General features: G+C 51.4%; 1 protein-coding gene across 5 annotated transcripts in view; it reads left to right on the top strand.

Annotated features, from left to right (window-relative positions):
- TSPAN4 (tetraspanin 4) overlaps nt 1-23,547 on the top strand; it is a 3,410,446-nt gene that overhangs the window by 2,401,743 nt on the left and 985,156 nt on the right. For 4 of the 5 annotated variants that reach the window (XM_069624016.1, XM_069624017.1, XM_069624014.1 and 1 more), the window contains one exon: nt 17,865-17,944. In XM_069624016.1, coding sequence (XP_069480117.1) covers nt 17,882-17,944 — 63 coding nt within the window. In that variant the 5' untranslated portion in view covers nt 17,865-17,881. Of the gene's footprint in view, nt 1-17,008; nt 17,945-23,547 lie in introns of those variants that run through there. The other variant, XM_069624013.1, reaches the window with a different exon arrangement.

Raw genomic sequence — 23,547 nt, 5'->3', positions numbered from 1 at the left:
GCACTGGCCTCTACTACCGCTTACACTTGTAAACTTATCAGAACTGGCAAACCCTTTCTTTCCAACAACAGCTGCATCATCCTGGCCAGAGCCCTCATTCTGTCCAGGTTGAATTATTGCAACAACCTTTACATAGGTTCTAATAAATCTATCATCAGGAGAATCCAAACTCTCTCTGAGCGATTCCACAGACGGACATCCACCAGATCCTCTAGACTAGCTAACTCTAATTGCCTTTCCATTCCCAGATTCAAATTATATAAGGTTGGTGGCAGCAGCTTTCCCGTCTAAGTGGCCCAGCTACGGAACTCCCTGCCACCTGTCTCGAGAAGATCAATCATACCAGAACTTTAGATCTAACCTCGTTAACTGGTTCAAGTCAACAGATCAGTAAGGCCTGACCGTCCTCACCACTTAGACACAGCCCTTATGTTGCTGCTAAAAAGTTGTAACATAGCACTTCTCGCTTGTGCGCCTCTTTTGTAAAGAATTATAATTATCTTTTGTGTCTTTTTTGTCCATATCTGCTTTGCCTTATGTAATGTATCTCTGTAACCTAAGTTGTGTACCTTCTTGTAACTTCTGCACCCTGATACCCCAGGGTCTGGTGCGCAATACAAATAATAAACAAACAAACAAATACCCATCAGTTTTGAGCTGCAGCTTGGGGGGATTTGTCTTCTTTTTGTCTCTATAAACAATTGTCTGCAACCTTCAGCTCACCAGATGTTTTGGACTACGACACCCATGATCCCTGCCTATTCACTATTCTCATTTGGAGTAATGGTCATTATAGTCCAGAACATCTGCAGAATCAAAGGCGGATTCTGGAATATAATTGGCCGGTGGATACCACAGCTATTCTGAGTTTAAGAATTAATTCTGAGCACTTACCAATGGGTGCCTCATTGGATCCAATACAGTAAAGTGTATTCTGGAAGATATAGCCCTGGGGGCGGGTACCTATACTGATTGAGAAAGAGCAAATTCTAGGATGCACACTCCTGTTAGTACATCTATATGGGGTGTGTCCAGCAGCGACTTCCTAGACCATGGGTGTCCACCATTTTGTTTTAAGCAGACTCCATACTTGGACATTTAATGCTGTGCTGTGTCACCCTCTTTTTTAGGCTCAGTGTATCATGAAGCATGTATTGCTGGGTGTGGGTGGAGTCTCCTTGCTGGGGCAGGCCGCAATCTGCTGTGTCTATTCCTGGGTAGCAGAGTATCACAGGACACGCTAGAGCATCTAGTCCAGTAAACTTATAGCTAATTAGAGAGGCAGAGTGGATTCAGAAACATGTGTGTAGCCTCTCTTCTCAGGGGTAACGGTGTACACCTCCCTCGCCTCAGGCCTGGGACAGTCACCAGAGAATCAACCACTCTCACCCCCTCAGGCAGACAAGCTGTATAGGGAAGGACACAGCACCTGCAATACAATCGCTGTTAACAGGAGATGGGCTACGCCCCGAGTTCTTACCTTCTGCCTCATAAAACACAGACACCACAGTGGATTTTTAGGGATCCCAACAGGGATCCCTCTAGATTTATAAAAGCATAAATAGTACATACTACTAAAGTTAAGTTGATTATTGACTTCCATGGGAAACCCGAAAAGGGAATTTCTAATAACTTTTGATTCGTATGATGTATTTGGCTGAAATGTTGCAAACAAAATTGTACTCGCGCGCCTGCTTCCCCAGCCCCCCCCCCCACCCTGCACCCTCTCTGCCTACCCCCAAAGAGTGAACATTTTGGGACAGATCTGTTACAAAATAAAAAGGTTAATAAGAAAGTTATTTCGGCATAGTCCCCATTCATTTTCCCATAGAGAAAAAGTAAACTGGGTCCTCAAGCGCACAGCCAAAACCGCTAGATGGAATTGGATCAGGTACGAAACAACATGGACACGAAGGGTTGACTCGATTTCCGGGAGGGGTCTGGGGTTATTGCATCCAGTATTTTTTTTTATTTGCCGGAGAAGGGGGGTGCCCCGTCTACCAAAAATCAAAAATATAGCTATATCTCCCATAGTGCTTTGCAGCAGAGAGGCTGAGCAGAATTTCAGAAATGAAAAAGCAGCCATTTTTCCCCAAAAATTCCATTGCTCATAATGTTTGACTTTGTGGATGGATTTGGATGATTTTTTTAAAACAAGAAGTTTAAGGGCTCCCCAAAATGTTACAGAAGAAAAAAACGTATTAAGAAAACAAAACACCATTTTCCGCCTGCTCATTCGCCCATAGAACAAAAGTGCAGTTTTTGAACAGCTGTAGAGTGGAAACTGCTTGGCAGATTTGGACCAAATAAGAAGCAATTTGGGCACAAAGCATTGACTTAATTTCCCTGACTGCTTTGGGGTAAATCCATCAAGTAGTTATTAAAATATTCACCAGAACGAGGTGCCCCATGCGCCTTAAAACCTTTATGGGCACAGCGGAGCATAGAGGTGGCCAAACGCACTGCCGAGTTCTGAAAAACCTGTAAGCATTGCCGAAGATAGCCAGGTTGTGCTAGAAAGAATTGCAACAGTCAATAGAGGAAGTAACAAGAGCAGAAATCACAGAAGAATGGAGCTGCACTGGAATTAATGGAAGAACTCTACGAAAGGGTTTGAGCTGGAAATAGCTCTGCTGACACACTGCACTGACTTGTGGTTCCACAGAAATTGAAGAGGAAACCTTAGCACCACCAGAAACTCAGTTTTGTCACTGTTCAACTTGAGCCAGTTGTTAAACATCCATTCCCCCCATGGCCTCCAGACAGATCCGGAACCTGGCAGCCAACTCTGGTATAGCGAGGTCAAGGTGAACCAGGATATGGGTGTTGTCAGCATAGGAATAGCAATAAAAGCCGTGGGAGAAGATCAGTTTGGTCAGAGGTTGAACATAGGCATTAAACAGCACAGGGGAGATGGTGGACCCTTGGCGAACACGACAAGTGAGGGTCACTGCCTGGGAGCGAAATGGAGAGAGAGAAAGTGTGATAACGGTCTGAAAGAAGAGAACCCAGCCAGTACGGTATCTGATAGGTAGGCTGGCCCAGACAGACGATCAAGCAGGGCAACATGCTCGATGCGGCAGAGATGTCGAGCAGCAAAAGAGCGCAGACGCCGCCTTTGTCATGTATCTGCGCCAGATCGTCCATGATGGAGACCAGCACATTCTCAGTCCCCCGACCCGGAAGAAAACCAGACTGTGAAGCATGAAAGAAAGAAGGTTCCTCAAGAAAAGAACTGAGTAGTGGACAGGCCAAAGATTCCAAAGGATTCATTAAGAAGGGCAGAAGAGAGATAGGACAGAAATTTGCTGGGAGAAGTGGGTCCAAAGTTGGCATGTTTAAGGGGCAGGCAAAACCTTGCTTGTGACGGCAGTGAACGTGAGGCTGGATCTACATGTGAGACGGACTACGGCTACTGAGCTGTACCTGAGCCAGTGATCCCTGGGGTGGACATGTGACCAGGGGTGCAGCTTTAAGAGTGTGCATAAGGTGCGTTCCACACCCAAAACTGTACCCTGTTGTAGGGTGAATAGGGTGCTGCGTTCTGTTCTGATGGTGTGCCTTTGGTCCAGAGCCGTCACGCCTGAGCTCCGCCCATTGAAGCTCTCTGCTGTGCTCTCATTAGAGCTGCATTCTGTCTGTTTTTCTCCCAGCTGTAATTTACAGCACTTTTGCCAGTCACCGACTGCCCAGCAGGCAACAATTAATGGGAAATGGCTCATGTGGGCACGTTCGCCCTCAGTGACCCTTTTAAGTGCAGTGATGGACCATGTGAATGTTGAAGTCTATTCCCCAGCACAGCTTGCAGTTGATTGGTTGGTACAAGAAAATTGATCTTTAGGGCTTTTTGAAAAATGGCCAACACGTCTGGATTTTTATTTTGACAAGCAAAGTAATGCTTACGCTTTAGCAAAATCACACATTTTATTGATTTCGTGCATCATAACAAGACAACCTGAAACAATGATAGAGTCAGATTGTTTTTCTTGGTAAACCAGCCATTAGAATAGTTTTCAGACATCTATAGTTGTGCAGGTCATTTTTAAATAGTGCATACAGCCCAGCCTACTTTCTTTCCATGTGTAACTTGCAGGCCTGCATCTGCAATGCAAAAGAAAAACTACAAGCATTGGTCATGCCATTAGTTTTGGCTTTTGTGTAGATGTGGGAAAGGTATTTGCCATACATTAACCGGCCATTAATGATAGCAGCTTGAAAATTGTACTTAGACATATGAGGGCAGTGCCTGGCAAATGTCCATCTAATACCTACACAAAAGCCAAACTGTTGGCTTTGCTTATGCTTTTTTTTTAACAGGACTTCAGTGAAGGACACACATGCTGCTTATAAATCAAGTGGCTAAAGGCAGACCTGGCTGGGACTTTTTTATTACACCAGTAGCGCATTTACAGCAACAATGTAAGCGTTAGCTCCCAGAAGACTGCTTTGAAAAAACTTTGGCAGAAACTTTCAGTGCACAGTTTGATTGTAATGCTTGATAATGTTAGCTCAAAGAGATCTCAGGAGGGTTTATTTTGGGCAAGATGTGGCAGGAAGTGGGTGAGAATGGCCATAGGGATTAGCATGGCCATGTACAGTCAATGTATGGAAAAATAACCAAACAACACCTGCAAGCATGGTGTCCTTCCTAATATGTGCGTAGTTGTACTCCAATACATCAGTTTCAGCTTATAGGTGGTGCTGAAGCGCCACGTTATAGCCAAAACTAACAAGTACCAGAACGGAGCGAGACAAAGTGCAGGGTGCAGCGCCCACACCTGCCTTAAGACATCGTACCACTCACACTTGTCATTGGCACCATTTCTTATGCTGGATTGTTAAAACGCTCATACCTTGTTTGTTTGTTTGTTTATTTATTGGTATTGTGCACCAGACCCGGATGTATCAGGGCGCGGAAGTTACAAGGAAATTCACAGCTTGGTTTTAAAACCTTGCTTTAAATTGTGCTCTGTGCCATGACCTAGGGACCGCTCAGGTGTCCGGCGTCAGAGCTAAGCAGACAATTAAGTGCAGGTTCTATTGCATATGTGCAATCTGGAACCTATATCAGTGAGGCTGCACTTGGTGTAAGCACAAAGTACGAGCAAAAGAATGCAATGAAAGAAGACAGGCTAAGCCACTCATGGCTGACCCTGTGCGAGGGAACATGCCGCTGCCGCTTGACATCCCTTGTCTTGGGAGGATAGCTCAGGGGCGACGTGCTCGCCTTTGAAGCAAGACGACACTGTGCAACACAGGTTCGATCCCGCCTCCGCGCTTAGAAACCTCTGAGTATAAAGCGTGTTATAAATAACCCATCATATCATATCTCAGGCCAAGCCATTGGGTAGGACCAGGCAAGTACCTAACAACAGGGCAGTGCCTGCTGTACAGCCAATTGAACTCTGCATTAGAGGCATCCTGCAAAACTAAAACGCTGTTGATTGTAAAGCCAGAGCGGATGGAGGGGTCCAACATGCCATGCGTCCAACGAGCAATACTTGGGCTTCACCCCCCACTGTACAGGTTTCGGCAAGTGTTGGATGCTCTGCCAGTCTCAGCACTCAGGTCCCTATTCCCCTGTAAACCTGCTACTTGCTGCCCTGTTTTTATAGCGGGGAAATGAAACTTGAGTGTTGTGATAGAAAGCAAAATGACAATGAGGCAATGCCAAGGACGCAAAGCAGTTTCTGCTTATTTTTTATAAAGTCAAAGGGCCTCATTACACGGAAGGCGGTAAGGGTTAACGGTCACCGGTAAGGGTACCGGTGACCGTTAACCCTTACCGCCTTACTACGAGGTCCCTTTGCGGGACCCGACCTTAACAGCTGGTGTAGACCAGCCGTTAAAGTTGGGACCCGCAAAGGGACCTTGGTGCTAATTATGGTACCACAATTTGCAGTACCGTAATTAGCTCCTTCCCCATTCCCATTATGCCCTATGGGGCAAAAATGGGAATGGGGAGGGGCCATGGAGAAAGGGGGGATTACCGCCCCGCCAACCTTGGAATGGGGTGGTAATTCCCCTTTCCTCCATTGTGGTACCGGTATAGTACCGGCGCCAACCATGGTGCTAATAGCACCATGGTTTACCGCCTACCGTGTAATGAGGCCCAAAGTCATTTAAATAAAGGAGTGGTGTTAGATGGAAAAACTGGGGAAACGTTGTCAACATGAGTAGTTTGATTGGCCATCAAAATGTGCTTATTCGGAAGACACGTTTTATGTAAAATAGTATTGTCTCACAGTGCAATCGAAGCTATGCTACTACGCAGTGCTGCCAGGTGCAACATCTGTTCTATGCCATTTTATCGTTTTCTGCTCCCTGCCGCCCCCATCCCCCTCCGCATACACGCACGTTGTGTCACACTCGCGCGCACACACACACTTACCTCCGACTCCCGCCGCTCATCCTCTCAGTCTCGCTCTGCCCGTCAGCCCCTGCGCGCACTCGTGTGCGGTGCAGGGGCCGACCGTTCCATTTAGAAAGACCGCTCTGTGCGGTCACAGAGCGGTCTTTCTAAATCGATCTTTCTCGGTTTCATTTTTTGAAAAAGGTCATTTGACCCAATTACCGGCAAAATCTCATCATAAGTGCACTCTCAATGTTTGCACTCTCACGTGCCTATCGCTGAGGAGAGCAATGCCTGCCTTTCTTTCTTCATAAGATTGGAGGAAAAGCCGTTTACTGGTTCTACTGGTAGATTGTGTTCCTGTTATAAACCGTCCCCAGCAGGCCCCCATTGTTATTATTACTCCTCACCATAATAGTAATTGTTTTATTGACGTTAAAAGAACAAAAACCATATGCTTACTGAGCTTTTTTGGGCATGTGTGTTTTAAGGTATATGCCATTTCATATATATGAACACACCTGAAATCCTGTTAAAAACAAGCGTTGACAAAACCAACAGTTCTGGATTGTATAGACGTATTAGGAGTGTGCTAGACACTGCTTCCATATGCCAAGGTAATCACACCATTTTCCAGCTGTTGCTATAGTTTGGCCTGGTAGTACCATTACAACAGTGCCTGGCAAACACCTGTCACACGCCGACACAAAGGCCAACACTGTTAGCTTTGCCAGTGCTTGTTTTTTCGGCTGCCAAACTTGGGCTCGACTACAAGTGATTTCTTTAAGTGTGCACTAGACAAAAATATGCAATTGTGCGTGCTTTAATCGATTATATTGTGGCTCTTAATAAAATATTGACCATTCATATACTGTCCAGCTCCAGGCCTCCAAGGCCGGAAATCGGACAGGTTTTCCGGATATCCCTCATTAATATTCATGAGAAAAATGTGCATACACTTAGAATTATTGTATGCAAATGTATGTCATGCATATTCATTAGAAGTATCCCGAAAATCTGGCATGGATCCGGGCCTCGAGGCCTGGAGTTGGAGTACAAGCAGAATGTTCTCTCAGCTCACTCACGGCTACGTCAGTTGAGGGCCACTGTTCTCTCCTCATAGATTCTTTTGTTTAGATGATGCTAGATCATTGGTGGGTTGGATGGACCGATGGGGAGATTATCATGCGCAATTCCGAGTCAGATGCATGAAGGGATGTGATTAGGCTTGAGATCTATCCTGCAAATAAAAGAACAGCAGAATCGGAACTATCCGGGCACAGCATGGAAGCATATAGTTAGGTTTGCATTTCGAAGAATATAGTAAAATGCCAGCTCGCACCGGACCTATCTCTTTTTTAGTAAGACATGCCATATCACTTGGGGGTATCTCAGAATAAAGCTTTATCTGGGCATGTGCCATCTATACAGGGCAATATAGGTGTGCACCTGGCACACAACCGAAGTGCATTATCTGCATGTGCCATTCCTGGCACTGCCAGCACCTGGAAGGTTGCCCCTGTGCACATGATCCCGCAAGTGGCATTACATAAAGCTGAACCTACAGTCTTTGCAGAGCTTTTTCTATTGGGTACTTATATGGTGTGTACCCAGCTTTGAGAACAGGCCATTCACATAATAGAGAAGGGGGGCACAGTGAGGACGACTGTGATTGCTGACCCAGTGTGTGTTTCCAGTAGCAAAGGGCAGAATGAATATGCCCACGGATGTTCTCACAGAAGAGATGTTCTGCTTCAGAGGCAGGCCAGGTGCTGGCAAGTGGGCCCGGTGCCCCAGAAGAGGCGTCTTTCCCCTGCAACCACCCCCCACTTCCAAGAAAGGAGCTCTCTCCAGGGATACTGGCACCCGGGGGCCAGTGGGTCTCCGATGCTGCGCCCAGGGGGCACCAGAGTAGTCAGCAGGACAGTGGATGCCCTCTAGGAGACATGTCTGTGCCCAATGTCGGACAAAGCAAAGCATTAGCCGTAGATTGATCTGCCTACGCCATTTAAGGTCCTACGCGACGTGCCACCCGGGTGCCAAAGCTGGATTGAGTATAGCTCTTGCCAAACTGCTATGCAGACAACACTGCCTGCAAAACCAAAAATTCCTTGTGTAATCTGGAGCCTGAAAAGGACAAGAGTCCACAGACAGAAGGCTTTTGCACTTGGTCAATCTGTGATCCTCGGCAAATCATTGCACCTTGATGGGTCTTATTTTCCTAGGAGGCAAACATTGGCATCACCGAGAAGTGTTTCTGTTAAGTGTGGACTACACAAATAGTTTCCCGCGTGCATGGTTTAATAGACTACAGTGTTCACTCCATGTTTTAGAATCATACTATTGATCGTTTACATAGCACACACCACAGGCTGAATAGCCCCTTGCATTGCTCATTGCTTGTGGCACGTCACTAGTGAGCTATGGGTCTATCCTAACAGGGAAGTGAAATAAACGATTGCGTGATTGGGTTTTCAACTGCACTCTGCTGCCATGTTCATGGTCAAGTGGTGCAATGAGACCCGCAAAGGGGGGGCTGGATCGGATTAGTAGAAATGTGGGGACAATGCAAGTTCGCTTTTCTGTCGAGTTGGGGCCTGCAGTGTGGAAGTAGCCAGGTTCTCGGTGCAGGTGTGTTTCTAGGGAACGTGAAGCATCTTTGTCCACAGGCAAGCCTGGGCTGCCCACAAGACAGGGATGCGCTGGTTCAAGTTCCATTAAACAGCAACTGAGAGAGTGGTTTGTGTGTAGGTTAGGCTGCTTAGTGGGTCTGCACATAATGAGGCGGGAAGTTGAGTGTCAATGTGTCAGTGAAGCAGCAGACAAGGCACACAATGTACAAGGGGGAGTGTGTGTGTTTGTGTGTGTGTTTCTGTGTGGGCATGCTATCCTTGTAATGCTATTATGCTGGCTTACATTATTGTATAACTGGTATGTGTTTTGTTCTCAAATGCATTTTTGCTGAAAATGTCAGTCTGAAATGGTGCTTTTGATGTAATGCTTCCTTGTGTTTTCAGTCACCTCTATCCCCCCATCTCCGCCCTCCAAACCCCCTCTGTTTGGGCTTTCTCTTCTTCCTTCGCTGCATCAATACCCATCCCTAATCCACGTTTGTGTTTTCCATTTGAATTCTCCCTTTGCAATTGCAAGCTTGTAACCAAATTGCATGTTTTGCTGTAAAGGGAGTTTATCTTACCCTTAGTGCTTGTGTTTATTTATTCCAACCCGCCCCCTTTCATTTTGCCTTTTGGGACAGAATGCCAATTTTAATCTAATAGCCACTTACGTTGAGTTATGTCATGTTGTGTTATTTTATGTCGGGCCTGTAAGGTTTTTACACACTAATGTCATGGTGCTCAGTACAATGCCAATAAGTGCTTTGAAGCATACAGAAGGTGACTGGTAGCATGCCACAAAACACCCAAATAAATTAACAATTCACATGAGCGTCACTCAGTTCAGGCAAAGGGTCATAATGCCCAGAGCACAGCTGCTAATGTAAGCTTGTAAGCAAACTCCATACTTCTATTGAACCAAAGGTCCCAGTGATGTCCTCTTTTTACAGGACGAGCTAAGGGCAGCCCTGATCGAGAATGGTACAAAAGGATTGATTATGTAGATGAAATCCCAGAAAAGCCTAGTTTCAAACCAAGATATGTCATGCCTCCCGTACCACTTTAGCAATCCCCATAACGTTCCTAGCAGACCTCAAGCACATCCAATAAGGCTGGTCCAGTGCCTTGCTCCCAGAGTAGCCACATTTCAAAAGCTGCCCTCATTTAAAAATGCCTATAGTTCCTCCCAGCTTTCCTGTCTATTGAATGTGCCCGTTTAAGGCCTACTGAATAAGCAGGAGGGAGTGAGCACTCCCCTTTTTCCCCTTTGGGCAAGGTTTCAACCTATGTAGGCTTACAATGGCATTCTGGTGGTGTGGAAGCCTTAAAAGCCTGACCACCTCTTAGCGAAAGACATACTCCCATCATTCTGTGGCATGACACGTTTTACTGGGCATCTATGATAAAAAAAAAATAACCATGATTGTTACATGACTAGAATGGCATTTGGTACAGCCAGTCTAGCCATTTCTTACTGTGGCATGGCATTTTTACTGGACATGTATGATAAAGCAAACATAAGTGTTATTATATGTCGGACATGTTTTCTTACTGTGGCATTGCATTTTAAAATCAACAGGAGTATTTTCTGATGTGCAGGTACAGGCATATATTGGTAGGGCCAGCTTGTCCATGTTTTCTATAGTATCATTACTGGCATTATGCACAAAGCAAACAGGAGTATGTTCTGTAAGGGAATACTGGCATGCATAGGTACAGCCTGCATAAAAATATATGGGCACAACCAGCGCAATTTTTTTTATACCAACATATATTGGGAAAAGGCATCATGTGCACTGTTGGTGACCGGCCTCTATTGGATTTTTTCATGCCTTACCCTGCAAAACTGATTGCAAACTGTTTGGCTTTTTACCCAATTTCTCACAAAAGTCTGCTGTTTTATGCATCATTTTAACCCATTATGAAACAAATGGGAGGAGAAGCCCCCCAAATCTCCTGGGTTGGTTTGGGCTCCCTCGTTGTGCTCGGTCACTCACACTTATTTGTGGCAAATATGTTTTCACTAAAATGAAAAAAATCACCAGCCTCCAATGCCCAAAACTTAAGTCCATTAGCAGCTCTGTTTTCTGCTTCCCCTCCACAAAAACTGAGTGTGAGACATCTGAATGGTGCTCTTTTCATCAGTCTCAGAAGGATGAAATGCTTGCTGTCTCATCCTAGATGCAAACAGTGGCCTGCAGCTTGCAGACACATATCTCCAGCAGGTGCTGCTAGGCAGGGCAGTCTAGGGATTCTGCAGTCTTCTCCTGTGCCGAGAGCAGACACATGCATGGCTGCATACTGAGGTGGGGGCAGCAGGTGTGGGGGGTGAGTGGGAGCTGCTAGGCAGGGCAGTCTAGGGATTCTGCAGTCTTCTCCTGTGCCCGAGTGCAGACACATGTATGGCTGCACACTGAGGAGGGGGCCGCAGGTGTGGGGGGCGAGTGGGAGATGCTTGGCAGGGCAGTCTAGGGATTCTGCAGTCTTCTCCTGTGCCCAAGAGCAGACACATGCATGGCTGCACACTGAGGTGGGGGCCGCAGGTGTGGGGGGCGAGTGGGAGATGCTTGGCAGGGCAGTCTATGGATTCTGCAGTCTTCTCCTGTGCCCAAGAGCAGACACATGCATGGCTGCATACTGAGGAGGGGGCTGCAGGTGTGGGGGGCGAGTGGGAGATGCTAGGCAGGGCAGTCTAGGGATTCTGCAGTCTTTTCCTGTGCCCGAGTGCAGAGACTTGCATGGCTGCACACTGAGGTGGGGGCAGCAGGTGTGGGGGTGAGTGGGAGCTGCTAGGCAGGGCAGTCTAGGGATTCTGCAGTCTTCTCCTGTGCCCAAGAGCAGACACATGCATGGCTGCACACTGAGGTGGGGGCCGCAGGTGTGGGGGTTGAGTGGGAGCTGCTAGGCAGGGCAGTCTAGGGATTCTGCAGTCTTCTCCTGTGCCCGAGTGCAGAGACTTGCATGGCTGCACACTAGGTGGGGGCAGCAGGTGTGGGGGGTGAGTGGGAGCTGCTAGGCAGGGCAGTCTAGGGATTCTGCAGTCTTTTCCTGTGCCCAAGAGCAGACACATGCATGGCTGCAGACTGAGGTGGGGGCAGCAGGTGTGGGGTTACGGGTAGGTGAGTGGGAGCTGCTAGGCAGGGCAGTCTAGGGATTCTGCAGTCTTCTCCTGTGCCCGAGTGCAGAGACTTGCATGGCTGCACACTGAGGTGGGGGCAGCAGGTGTGGGGGGCAGGGCAGTCTAGGGATTCTGCAGTCTTCTCCTGTGCCCAAGAGCAGACACATGCATGGCTGCAGACTGAGGTGGGGGCAGCAGGTGTGGGGTTACGGGTAGGTGAGTGGGAGCTGCTAGGCAGGGCAGTCTAGGGATTCTGCAGTCTTCTCCTGTGCCCGAGTGCAGACACATGCATGGCTGCACACTGAGGAGGGGGCCGCAGGTGTGGGGGGTGAGTGGGAGCTGCTAGGCAGGGCAGTCTAGGGATTCTGCAGTCTTCTCCTGTGCCCAAGAGCAGACACATGCATGGCTGCACACTGAGGTGGGGGCCGCAGGTGTGGGGGCGAGTGGGAGCTACTAGGCAGGGCAATCTAGGGATTCTGCAGTCTTCTCCTGTGCCCAAGAGCAGACACATGCATGGCTGCATACTGAGGAGGGGGCCGCAGGTGTGGGGGGCGAGTGGGAGCTGCTAGGCAGGGCAGTCTAGGGATTCTGCAGTCTTCTCCTGTGCCCAAGAGCAGACACATGCATGGCTGCATACTGAGGTGGGGGCAGCAGGTGTGGGGTTACGGGTAGGTGAGTGGGAGCTGCTAGGCAGGGCAGCCTAGGGATTCTGCAGTCTTCTCCTGTGCCCAAGAGCAGACACATGCATGGCTGCACACTGAGGTGGGGCCAGCTTGTGTGGGGGCGAGTGGGAGCTGCTAGGCAGGGCAGTCTACGGATTCTGCAGTCTTCTCCTGTGCCCAAGAGCAGACACATGCATGGCTGCACACTGAGGTGGGGGCCGCAGGTGTGGGGGTGAGTGGGAGCTGCTAGGCAGGGTAGTCTAGGGATTCTGCAGTCTTCTCCTGTGCCCAAGAGCAGACACAAGCATGGCTGCACACTGAGGTGGGGGCAGCAGGTTTGGGGGGTGAGTGGGAGCTGCTAGGCAGGGCAGTCTAGGGATTCTGCAGTCTTCTCCTGTGCCCGAGTGCAGACACATGCATGGCTGCATACTGAGGAGGGGGCCGCAGGTGTGGGGGGCGAGTGGGAGCTGCTAGGCAGGGCAGTCTAGGGATTCTGCAGTCTTCTCCTGTGCCCAAGAGCAGACACATGCATGGCTGCACACTGAGGTGGGGGCAGCAGGTGTGGGGTTACGGGTAGGTGAGTGGGAGCTGCTAGGCAGGGCAGTCTAGGGATTCTGCAGTCTTCTCCTGTGCCCAAGAGCAGACACATGCATGGCTGCACACTGAGGTGGGGGCAGCAGGTGTGGGGGGTGAGTGGGAGCTGCTAGGCAGGGCAGTCTAGGGATTCTGCAGTCTTCTCCTGTGCCCAAGAGCAGACACATGCATGGCTGCATACTGAGGAGGGGGCCGCAGGTGTGGGGGGCGAGTGGGAGATGCTTGGCAGGGCAGTCTAGGGATTCTGCAGTCTTCTCCTGTGCCCGAGTGCAGACACATGCATGGCTACACACTGAGGTGGGGGCAGCAGGTGTGGGGGGTGAGTGGGAGCTGCTAGGCAGGGCAGTCTAGGGATTCTGCAGTCTTTTCCTGTGCCCAAGAGCAGACACATGCATGGCTGCAGACTGAGGTGGGGGCAGCAGGTGTGGGGTTACGGGTAGGTGAGTGGGAGCTGCTAGGCAGGGCAGTCTAGGGATTCTGCATTCTTCTCCTGTGCCCGAGTGCAGACACATGCATGGCTGCACACTGAGGTGGGGGCAGCAGGTGTGGGGGGTGAGTGGGAGCTGCTAGGCAGGGCAGTCTAGGGATTCTGCAGTCTTCTCCTGTGCCCGAGTGCAGACACATGCATGGCTGCACACTGAGGTGGGGGCAGCAGGTGTGGGGGTGAGTGGGAGCTGCTAGGCAGGGCAGTCTAGGGATTCTGCAGTCTTCTCCTGTGCCCAAGAGCAGACACATGCATGGCTGCATACTGAGGAGGGGGCCGCAGGTGTGGGGGGCGAGTGGGAGATGCTAGGCAGGGCAGTCTAGGGATTCTGCAGTCTTCTCCTGTGCCCGAGTGCAGACACATGCATGGCTGCACACTGAGGTGGGGGCAGCAGGTGTGGGGTTATGGGTAGGTGAGTGGGAGCTGCTGGGCACGGCAGTCTAGGGATTCTGCAGTCTTCTCCGGTGCCCAAGAGCAGACACATGCATGGCTGCAGACTGAGGTGGGGGCAGCAGGTGTGGGGTTACGGGTAGGTGAGTGGGAGCTGCTAGGCAGGGCAGACTAGGGATTCTGCATTCTTCTCCTGTGCCCGAGTGCAGACACATGCATGGCTGCACACTGAGGAGGGGGCTGCAGGTGTGGGGGGTGAGTGGGAGCTGCTAGGCAGGGCAGTCTAGGGATTCTGCAGTCTTCTCCTGTGCCCAAGAGCAGACACATGCATGGCTGCACACTGAGGTGGGGGCAGCAGGTGTGGGGGGTGAGTGGGAGCTGCTAGGCAGGGCAGTCTAGGGATTCTGCAGTCTTCTCCTGTGCCCGAGTGCAGACACATGCATGGCTGCACACTGAGGAGGGGGCCGCAGGTGTGGGGGGCGAGTGGGAGATGCTTGGCAGGGCAGTCTAGGGATTCTGCAGTCTTCTCCTGTGCCCAAGAGCAGACACATGCATGACTGCACACTGAGGTGGGGGCCGCAGGTGTGGGGGGCGAGTGGGAGATGCTAGGCAGGGCAGTCTAGGGATTCTGCAGTCTTCTCCTGTGCCCAAGAGCAGACACATGCATGGCTGCATACTGAGGAGGGGGTCGCAGGTGTGGGGGGCGAGTGGGAGCTGCTAGGCAGGGCAGTCTAGGGATTCTGCAGTCTTCTCCTGTGCCCGAGTGCAGACACATGCATGGCTGCACACTGAGGTGGGGGCCGCAGGTGTGGGGGGTGCGTGGGAGCTGCTAGGCAGGGCAGTCTAGGGATTCTGCAGTTTTTTCCTGTGCCCAAGAGCAGACACATGCATGGCTGCATACTGAGGAGGGGGCCGCAGGTGTGGGGGCGAGTGGGAGATGCTAGGCAGGGCAGTCTAGGGATTCTGCAGTCTTCTCCTGTGCCCGAGTGCAGACACATGCATGGCTGCACACTGAGGAGGGGCCGCAGGTGTGGGGGCGAGTGGGAGATGCTAGGCAGGGCAGTCTAGGGATTCTGCAGTCTTCTCCTGTGCCCAAGAGCAGACACATGCATGGCTGCACACTGAGGTGGGGGCAGCAGGTGTGGGGGGTGAGTGGGAGCTGCTAGGCAGGGCAGTCAAGGGATTCTGCAGTCTTCTCCTGTGCCCAAGAGCAGACACATGCATGGCTGCACACTGAGGTGGGGCCGCAGGTGTGGGGGGTGAGTGGGAGCTGCTAGGCAGGGCAGTCTAGGGATTCTGCAGTCTTCTCCTGTGCCCAAGAGCAGACACATGCATGGCTGCACACTGAGGTGGGGGCCGCAGGTGTGGGGGCGAGTGGGAGATGCTAGGCAGGGCAGTCTAGGGATTCTGCAGTCTTCTCCTGTGCCCAAGAGCAGACACATGCATGGCTGCACACTGAGGTGGGGGCAGCAGGTGTGGGGGTGAGTGGGAGCTGCTAGGCAGGGCAGTCTAGGGATTCTGCAGTCTTCTCCTGTGCCCAAGAGCAGACACATGCATGGCTGCAGACTGAGGTGGGGGCAGCAGGTGTGGGGTTACGGGTATGTGAGTGGGAGCTGCCAGGCAGGGCAGTCTAGGATTCTGCAGTCTTCTCCTGTGCCCAAGAGCAGACACATGCATGGCTGCACACTGAGGTGGGGGCAGCAGGTGTGGGGGGTGAGTGGGAGCTGCTAGGCAGGGCAGTCTAGGGATTCTGCAGTCTTCTCCTGTGCCCAAGAGCAGACACATGCATGGCTGCATACTGAGGAGGGGGCCGCAGGTGTGGGGGGCGAGTGGGAGATGCTTGGCAGGGCAGTCTAGGGATTCTGCAGTCTTCTCCTGTGCCCGAGTGCAGACACATGCATGGCTACACACTGAGGTGGGGGCAGCAGGTGTGGGGGGTGAGTGGGAGCTGCTAGGCAGGGCAGTCTAGGGATTCTGCAGTCTTTTCCTGTGCCCAAGAGCAGACACATGCATGGCTGCAGACTGAGGTGGGGGCAGCAGGTGTGGGGTTACGGGTAGGTGAGTGGGAGCTGCTAGGCAGGGCAGTCTAGGGATTCTGCATTCTTCTCCTGTGCCCGAGTGCAGACACATGCATGGCTGCACACTGAGGTGGGGGCAGCAGGTGTGGGGGGTGAGTGGGAGCTGCTAGGCAGGGCAGTCTAGGGATTCTGCAGTCTTCTCCTGTGCCCGAGTGCAGACACATGCATGGCTGCACACTGAGGTGGGGGCAGCAGGTGTGGGGGGTGAGTGGGAGCTGCTAGGCAGGGCAGTCTAGGGATTCTGCAGTCTTCTCCTATGCCCGAGAGCAGACACATGCATGGCTCCATACTGAGGAGGCGCCGCAGGTGTGGGGGGTGAGTGGGAGCTGCTAGGCAGGGCAGTCTAGGGATTCTGCAGTCTTCTCGCTCGCCTGACAGCAGACACACGCACGGTGCCATCCTGAGGTCAGGGCGGCAGGCGCAGGTCGTGCCATATAGGGTTATCTATAGATGGAGGGAGCTGCTAGCCGGACCAGTCTAGGAGTGGTGCCGAGTCTCCTCCACGGCCCCTTCCGCTGCTCCTCCCGATCCCTGGGTAGCACCGGGGCTGTGCTTGCCTAGCGATGCTTCGCATGCTCCGGAGAAGACGAGCAGAGAGCGCGGGGCCAGCAGCGGTGGGGGCTGGGGGGGGGGGCGGGAGATGATGCTGCAGCAGGGTGCTTGTGATTGGATGTGGGGGCGGGGAGGGGGAGCAGGAGCTGAGAGAGTGCTGAGCAGGCAGTAATGACATGCACCAGCTCCCCATCGGATGCGGGCATGGACCACAGGAGAGCCCTGTGACCAAAGGGGAGACGAGGCAACGGAGACCGCAAGAGCTACGGGGGCTTCCATCACTGCACTCGGGGTGCCCCACTTACTCCAACCATGAGGGAGCACGAGGGAGCCAGGAGATTTGCTCAGAGGGAGCAGGTGGCAGGAGCTTCCGTCCTGTTGGGGGGCAGTGGAGAATGAGGAACACCCCCGACGGGATAAGCTCTTCTATAACACCCCTGCTGGCGTAGGATGCCGGCTCACCTCACGAACCCCGTAGAGTAGCAGGCAGAGGGAATATAGCGATACCTGGAGGTGTGTGTAGCGCTCCAGTTCCGCTTCAAGGCACCACAGTAAGATGTGGCATTCCATTGCATCTACCATGAAAGGATGGCAGTCTGTTGATCTGTAGGTTGCACGTGCCTCTGCAGCCGGCGCATTAACCCAAGGGGCTATCTAAATCGTAGCCGTGCTGGTCGGCTCCCCGGGAATGCTCAGGCTCGGGACTCTGAGTGGGGCGCAGTAGGGGGGCGAGTGAAGGCTCTCCGGGGCGGTGAGCCCGCCGCGCGCCGCCATGCGCCGCTCCAGCACCGACGAGTCCACGTACCACCGCAGCCCGTCCCTGGACAGCAAGGACTTCTCTTTCCCCCAGGGGGCGGGTGCCTTCCGGCGCTACAGTAGCATGTACGGCGCCACGGGCAGTTCTTTCTTCGGCTTCCACACCAACCCCGGCCCCAAGGCCACCAAGGCCAAGTACACGTCTCCCAAAGGCAACAAGTACGTGGTGTTTTACCTGGACCTGTCCTTTATCTTTCTCCTAGAGCTGAAGCGGTGCAGCATGGCGCGCAACTGCCTGCAGTGCATCAAGTACCTCATGTTCACCTTCAACCTGCTCTTCTGGGTGAGTACCGCTTTGCTTTCCATCCTTTTCCTGTCACCCTCTTTCTATTGTTTTACTTGCTGCAGAGGTCCAACGTTGTCCCATGTCAGGCGTGCGCAGCTCACCCCGCAGCCCCGATCTGTCTTTGGCTACTGGCCCTGCTCCTTGCATTGTAAGTTCCGACTCGTTGCATACTACCGGCTCCCTGCATAATACTGGCTCCCAGTATAATGCAGGCTTCCAGTATAATACCGGCTCCCTGCATAATACTGGCTCCTAGCATAATACAAACTCCCTGCATAATATAGCTTCCCAGCATAATACAGGCTCCCTGCACAATACCGGCTCCCAGCATAATACCGGCTCCTAGCATAATACAAGCTTCCTGCATAATACAGGCTCCCCGCATAATACAGGCTGTCTGCATAATACAGGCTCCCTGCGTAATACAGACTGCCTGCATAATACAGGCTCCCTGCATAATACCGGCTCCCAGCATAATACAGGCTGCCTGCATAATACATGTTCCCTGCATAATACTGGCTCCCTGCATGATACAGGTTCCCTGCTTAATACAGACTGCCTGCATAATACAGGCTCCCTGCATAATACAGGCTCCCTGCATAATACCTGCTTCCAGCATAATGCAGGCTCCCTGCATAATACAGGATGCCTGCATAATGCATGCTCCCTGCATAATACAGTCTCCCTGCATAATTCTGGCTCCCTGCATGATACAGGCTCCCAACATAATACAGGCTGCCTGCATAATACAGGCTCCCTGCTTAATACAGACTGCCTGCATAATGCATGCTCCCTGCATAATACCGGCTCCCAGCATAATACAGGCTGCCTGCATAATACAGGCTCCCTGCATAATACTGGCTCCTAGCATAATACAAACTCCCTGCATAATATAGCTTCCCAGCATAATACAGGCTCCCTGCATAATACCGGCTCCCAGCATAATACCGGCTCTTAGCATAATACAAGCTCCCTGCATAATACAGGCTCCCAGCATAATACAGGCTGCCTGCATAATACAGGCTCCCTGCTTAATACAGACTGCCTGCATAATACAGGCTCCCTGCATAATACCGGCTCCCAGCATAATACAGGCTGCCTGCATAATACATGTTCCCTGCATAATACTGGCTCCCTGCATGATACAGGTTCCCTGCTTAATACAGACTGCCTGCATAATACAGGCTCCCTGCATAATACAGGCTCCCTGCATAATACCTGCTTCCAGCATAATGCAGGCCCCCTGCATAATACAGGATGCCTGCATAATGCATGCTCCCTGCATAATACAGTCTCCCTGCATAATTCTGGCTCCCTGCATGATACAGGCTCCCAACATAATACAGGCTGCCTGCATAATACAGGCTCCCTGCTTAATACAGACTGCCTGCATAATGCATGCTCCCTGCATAATACCGGCTCCCAGCATAATACAGGCTGCCTGCATAATACAGGCTCCCTGCATAATACTGGCTCCCTGCATGATACAGGTTCCCGGCATAATACAGGTTGCCTGCATAATACAGGCTCCCTGCTTAATACAGACTACCTGCATAATACAGGCTCCCAGCATAATACAGGCTCCCTGCATAATACAGGCTCCCTGCATAATACCGGCTCCCTGCATGATACAGGTTTCCTGCATAATACAGGCTCCCTGTATACTGCAGGCTGCCTGGGTTGTGTCCCGCTTGCTGGCGTGGGTTGGGCTGCCGGCTTGCTGAGCAGCAGTGCCCACTGCAGAACCCCTAAGTGACTCTGTCCGAGGCCCTCAAAAATAGCGTCCGGGCTGGTTTGACGGCCCCTCGTGTGGTGGCAGTGGGAGGGGCTGCGCTGCAACACAGCGTGTGATCTGAGGCATCACTACACGAACCGCGTGCTCTGTCTCCATGAATTAATGAGCTTCTGAAACACACCCTGAAAGTTTAGAATAGCAGCCGTCTGCATTAGTGTGGCACATGACAGAGTGTGTGTGCTGCCCCTCCCCCCCTCCCTCTTCCGGTCTGACATTCTGTTTTCAAAGCTGCCCTTTTGACCTCTCCCTTTCTTGCATGCGACATGGGACAGCCTGGACCTCTGGAAGTTTATGACCGCCGCCTTTACTGGTGTTCATTGTTCTGTTGCATCCAATGAGAGATACTGAGTATTATTTTGTTTGGAAATACATGCGTTTATCTGCAGCCTCTGCCTAGCTCTCCCGTGTGACTCTCGGGAACCTGGAAAGCCCAGCGCGCCGCCTTCGGCACGCCCGGGTTTGAGGTTCTATAGAGTGATGCGCATTTGGTGGTTCATGTTTTGGGAACGGACTGATTACAGCGAGCAAGTACACTGTGATATGGGCATAAAGCATTTTCCAAACGTGTTGCAGACAGTGAGCAGGAGATTCCGGGTCAACTCGGTGTTCTCAGTTGTTTAATTCCTCATTCGCTTTACTGAGGTAAACATACACTACAACTCCCAGAATGCACACGTTTGTTAAATATAAATTCAGTATTGTGAGCATGTCGGCGATCCCAAGTTGCCCTTTGTGAACTGTGAGCACCTGGCCGGGTCATGTTTTATTTCTTGGCATTCTGACCCTTGTAGTTGTGGGTTGATAACGTGGCAAGCGAACACTGCAAAGACCAGAATGCAAAGAAAATAAACCGGGAAAGTATGACCTACATCCACCAGAAATGGGGCTACGTGCGCTCTTTGGGATCTGGAGTGGCTCTTTACAACCAGAGCCATTATTTTACCTCATTTACAATGTTCTCGCAAAATGTTAAACATGTTGCCATGAAAAACTGTACTCTAAAGGGGCAAGGAAAGGAAAGTAGTAGGCAAGAGTACAGCGGCCATAACCCAACAGTGCGGTAGCTCGGCGAGTCGTGTGCCTGTTGCTGAGATTTGAGCGCCGCCTTCAGAACAGGGGCTGCGGTGTGAATACGTCCTGCGGCGCCCCAGCCTATTCGGTTAGAGCCCTTGCCGTGGGCACCAGTGACACGTCTTCCCAGCAGCGCTGCGAAACAGGGAACGGGTGGTTAGCAGGAACCACTTTTGAAACACCTGTCATTATTGTTAAAGAGGGGCCTGGGGGATATCGTAAAAAGAGCGCGTCACCCCGCACTGCCTCCCCTCTCTCACTTTCACGATGGGGGAAATCTTGCCGTCCTGACTATCGGTTTGATGTCGCACTAGAGAGATGGCATGGCTGATCTCACCCGCCCTACTGTGTAAATCTTTAAAGCGGTGCCCCTCGGATGCCACCCAGGTAACACTGTGCAGGCGCCCCACCACTCCGTTGTCTGGGAAACGCCACTAAACTAAAGAAGCAGGGCTGAAATGTAAGGTTGCAACGACCAGCGATATGTACGTGCTTACAGCACACACTGCGTGCGATAAGCGAGCATCCAACATCACGCCAGTCAAGCTTCTTGCGCTGCCTCTAGAAACTCGCGCTGCTTTATAAAGCACGGGGTCTGGCACAGGCTGGCATACCACCGCTAGACTGGCACACATTGCGTCGGGTGTCTGCTTAGTAACCCGCCCCATCCAAAGGATGCAGCTGGCTCAGTCCCGCCGGATTTCAAATCCTTGACATGCAAAGCAGCGCATGCGCCAGCCCACTGAGTTGTAGCATACACACCTGACATGAAACGGAGCGCCTGCTTTACAACGCGCTGTTCAACCGGGGTTTCCCGTTGAAAAAAAGCTTTTGGAAACCAGGCCCTGAGTGAGAAAACGCAAACAGCACAGGGACAGGGTCTCCAGCTTTGCTCACTCAATATGAACTCCCCCTTTTGTTTTCTTCGTGCTGTAATTGTGTATGGCTATTGTGTCCGGTTTATTTTAGTCGTGTCCGGAAAAAAAAACACTTTATTTTGCCATCAGAATGATTTGTGTTCTTGCAGGTTCCTCTCCGGCGCTATACTGGGGTTGGACATATTGCGACGCCTCTGCGATGGTGCGCGCGCCCATCTTCACCCTACGGTCGGTGCCGTAAAAATATAAAACGTGGAGGAGGGCAAGAGATCAAACAATTCAGAGGGCCTGAAGGGGCCAAGCACGTCCTAGGGAGATATTGCCTGCCAGCATTGTCGTCTGTGGGCCTGATTTACAAAACGTTTAGTAAATCAGTCCTTGTGGGCATACGCGTGCATTGCCACGTGATGTGGTGGTGTTTCCGATGTGGGTGCGCATATAGCGCTGACGCTGTAACCGGGCAGCTAGGCGCTCTACAGGGGCCGTTTCTGGATTCTATATCGATGTTGGGGACACTGTTCTTTTCTGGCTCCAGTTTAGCAAAGGGTACCCAAACAACGCTCAAAAACCAGCAAACCCTGCCCCAAATTCGACCCAGAGCTCCTTCCGGGTGAGGGGAGCTTTAAAAATGCCCACTGATTAAACACTGATAAAGATGCTGCATTGAAACTGTCTTCGCAGTGATGGGAGACGTGTTCTCAGATCAAAAGGCGCACCATTCCTATTGGCAGGCAAGCGATACCGTAGGAGACAAAGGGAAAGCACACCAAGCATTCAACGTTATTGTGTTTTACTTTGAGACCTTATGCTCTTGGAGGTCACGGCTCGGGAACTGGGGCCAGTGCTCTGCTGCACGCCATAGACACTGGTGTTTATGCGGTTGCATCTGCGATTCGATTCTTGCCAAGGCCGCATTTATAGTCTGCAATTCAGCTCACCTGTTAATGATCACGGCCCTTGAGATGGCACAGAGCACGAAATTAACTTTAGTTTATGGACCGGCGGACCCTGTCAGGATTCGCCCCTGTGGCTTGCCGGTTACAGACGGATGTTTTCAGCCGTCCCACAACCCTCTGAGCTACCGCAGCAGCGGGTCGGTTACTGATGAGGGCTTTTCGGCAGCCTGTGTAGTGCACGGGGAAGGCTTGCTCGCTCTCCGCTTGTGAACGGGACGCTCTGCAGAGTCCCATGTGAGCCGACTGAAAGCTCCTCGCGAGCCGTTTCCCATGCAACCTTCACAACTCAAGGAGTGCATTAGTCCAAAGGACACTCCACCACCACGAGGAAGGGGGTGACAAGATGAGCAGTGTAGGCCCAGTGCATTAATAACCGCCCTGCACTACATCTGTGGGCTCAACATGGTGATCCATGGGGCCCAAGGCCATTAATGCCCTCTTGCACCACAACAGGGGGCTCAGCACGATGATCCATGTGGTGCCGGTGTATGAATGCCCCACTCTACCACAGCAGAGGGCTCGGGAAGGATTATCCATGGGGTACCAGTGGATTAATACCCTCCTGTACCACAAAAGAAGCCTTCACACTGACCCTAGTGTGACAAATCAACTTCCAGGGCACCAGTGGTCCAGGGATGAATATTGGTTTCTAAACCATCAATCAGCCCCACACCTCTAGTACACCAGAAGGGATACGAAGAGATTGGAAACACAAGCCAATTATAAACCTCCTTGTCCAATTTTGGTAATGTGGATGGAATGGCAGGCTTATCTCTGCAAGGTTGTGGATCGTTGGTTAGTTGCAACACAGCTAAAATACAATTATTACCAAATGATAAAAGGGACTGTCCAATCAAGGTTGTATAAAAATATCTATTTTTTTATTATCACAACAGACGG

This window comes from Ambystoma mexicanum, chromosome 11 (assembly GCF_040938575.1).
Source record: "Ambystoma mexicanum isolate Mex_15411 chromosome 11, UKY_AmexF1_1, whole genome shotgun sequence".
Taxonomy (NCBI): Eukaryota; Metazoa; Chordata; class Amphibia; order Caudata; family Ambystomatidae; genus Ambystoma; species Ambystoma mexicanum.
Note: the sequence above shows the minus strand (reverse complement) of the source record. Positions and strands in the feature narration are given on the sequence as shown.